This window comes from Octodon degus, unplaced genomic scaffold, assembly GCF_000260255.1.
Source record: "Octodon degus isolate 3935 unplaced genomic scaffold, OctDeg1.0 scaffold00168, whole genome shotgun sequence".
NCBI classification, from domain to species: Eukaryota; Metazoa; Chordata; class Mammalia; order Rodentia; family Octodontidae; genus Octodon; species Octodon degus.
The window spans coordinates 2,333,207-2,336,118 of NW_004524744.1; the positions used below are offsets into that span (position 1 = coordinate 2,333,207).

General features: G+C 40.9%; 1 protein-coding gene across 1 annotated transcript; it reads right to left on the reverse strand.

Annotated features, from left to right (window-relative positions):
* Positions 1-670: 670 nt before the first annotated feature.
* On the reverse strand, positions 671-2,520 carry Gk2 (glycerol kinase 2). Its single transcript, XM_004643190.2, has one exon. It carries the CDS (start codon positions 2,498-2,500, stop codon positions 839-841), a length of 1,662 nt encoding a protein of 553 aa, XP_004643247.1. The 5' UTR covers positions 2,501-2,520; the 3' UTR covers positions 671-838.
* Positions 2,521-2,912: the final 392 nt, after the last annotated feature.

Here is a 2,912-nt window from a genome sequence, read left to right on the forward strand (position 1 = left end):
AAAAAAAAAAAAAACCTTATAAATGCTATCTTTTGAAGAAAATGTTTCTTTCAGACATATACTCCACAAAATATGTATAGACATTTAACCTAAAATGCTTATGTCTATAGGAGTCCAGTTAGGACATTCCTGCTATAACCCTCTGATTACAATGTATAGTCATGGGCTACTCTATATGATGTAGTCTTGCAGGTTATACATGCTGAATAAAATACATAAAAAGCAAAAAAGGAAAAGAGAAAGTGTCCTTACTGCTACAGCCTCTATATATCAATGTTGTTTAATTAGTGAGACTGTATGAAATGTCTAAGAAGTACAATTTGGCCATACTGTGAGAAAAACATTTTTACTGTTAAAAATTTGGCAATGAATGTTTCCAATAAATGTTTAGTGAAGATTATGCCATCTTTCTAAAATGTAGAAAAAAGATGAAGGAATATTAAAAGCAATTCTAATAAAACATCCATTTCAGCAGATTAGTTATGGCTCTATATTAGCCCAGTCAGCTAAAGTTTTATTCAAATATCACAGAGTATGTGCAGTGAAAGCTTCTATTGATAAACTCTGAATATTCTTTATTTTCCAAGGAGTGGGCAGGATGTTGTGTCACCTTTGCTATCTATGTTAAAAAGCACACAAAATGTTTCCACATTGTCCTTGTACTGTGCTTTCTTTATTTCAAACCACAGATCTACCTGTAAGACTCTCATGGATCATACAGTACATGTTCTATAAATAAAATCAGAGTGTATCATAGCATTATCATACTGAAAGACAAAATTCTTGGATTAGTTTAGTAGTAAAAAGCTTAATTCTTGTAAATCCATGGCTGGAATTATTAGGGCATGCCTGAGATGTATCTTGCTCCAATGAATATTATCAAGCTACTCACTATAAAAAAGCCCAAGGGCATACTAGAGAAGATAGCAAGTTCACCATTTTCGGGAGCCCGAGTTGAAACCCAGCCCATTGTCTTCATCACAGCTTTCTTCCAGGTAGAATAACGGATTTCACTTTCTGTGGCTTGGATCTGTGGTTCAATGCGTTCCATTGTGATTGCTGACAAATCCTCAGGTTTAAAACTCCAAACACCTACTCCTTCTGCAGCTCCTGCAGCCATGGCAGCTCCCAACGCTGTTGTTTCAGGCAGAGAAGACCTTATTACTGGAATATGTAAAATATCTGCTTGTAGTTGCATAAGAATTCTGTTGCTGGTCATGTTTCCATCTACCTGTAAATGATGGAATAGAATTCCACAGTCACGGTTCATGGCTTCCAAAATTTCGCGAGTTTGGAAACAAACAGCTTCTAATGCCGCAAAAGCAATATGACACTTATTAGTAAACTGAGTGAGCCCACAGATTATTCCTCTTGCGCTGGGCTCCCAATAAGGAGCATACAACCCTGAAAAAGCTGGAACAAAGTAGCAGCCATAAGAAGTACCTGCTTCTTTAGCAAGGCTTTCAATTTCTTTTGAGGTCTTTATAATACCAAGATTGTCTTTCAGCCAACGAATAACTGCACCAGCTATAGCAACAGAACCTTCCAATGCGTAATACACTGGTTTGTCTTTGCCTAATTTGTAAGCCACTGTGGTCAGAAGGCCATGTTCAGAAAATATGCACTTCTGACCTGTATTACACAGTAAGAAACAGCCTGTTCCATACGTGTTTTTGGCTTGTCCTTCCTGGAAGCACATTTGCCCTACTAATGCAGCAGACTGATCTCCCAAACACCCAGATATTGGGACACCTTCCAAAGCCCCACCTTTCATCAGGCCATAGATCTCAGAACAACTCCAGACATTGGGAAGAATGTGTATAGGAATTTCGAAGAAGTTACAGAGCTCTTTATCCCATTCCAAAGAATGGATGTTGAAAAGCATTGTCCTACTTGCATTTGTTACGTCTGTCCCGTGGACACCTCCATTGACTCCTCCTGTCATACTCCAGATAAGCCAAGAATCAATGGTACCAAACAGAGCTCGACCTTCCTCCACAGCTTTCTGGACTTTTCTCACATTATCCAGCATCCAACGAAGTTTTACAGCACTAAAATAAGTGCTAAGGGGAAGGCCAGTTTTAGACTTGACGAAGTTATTATTTCCAGGAATTTTTCTGCTGAGAATCTCAACAGTAGATTGGGTTCTTAGATCAAGCCAAACCACGGCATTGTAGAGTGGCTCTCCAGTTAACCTGTCCCAGATGACAGTAGTTTCCCTCTGGTTGCTGATACCTATAGCTTTTATGTTGGATATATCAATATTCTCTTGGTCAAGTTTCTCGCACGTTCTCGCTATGCACTCATAAACCGACTGAAGAATTTCCTTCGGGTCCTGTTCCACCCATCCTTCTTTTGGGAACTCTTGCGTTAGTTCCACTTGATGATGACCAAGCAGTTCTGCTGTTTTTGCTCTGAAAACCAGAAAGCGGGTGGAGTTGGTGCCCTGCACCACCGCGCCCACCAAGGGTCCCACCGCTGCCTTCTTCGCAGCGGCCATGAAGCCAGTCTCTACTACGTTTCCCTGGTGATGGCGGTAGGCACGCAGGGCGGCGCCCGCCCTTGTTGACGGAGGCGCCCTTTGTCCCCAACCGAAAACGCTCGCGCCGTCCCTCCCCCCACCAAAGCCCGCCCTTGGCGCAAGCCCCGCTTCCAGCCACTCGGTGACTTTTCAAGGCGAATTACATTAAAATAATCGTAGATTCTCCGATGTAATTACTGCTGCCTTGCTCTTTTGTCATTTGTGGGGATCCGTGTTTCTATTATTTCTTTTCTGTCTATGATATTGCTCAACATTTCATATCGTGCGTATGTATTGGGGATGAAGTCATACAACTTAAAACATCAGTACTTTATTCTAATACTGAAAGTTATTTTTCTTGATAAAGCAGTCTGACTTTCTTCCTTCCTTC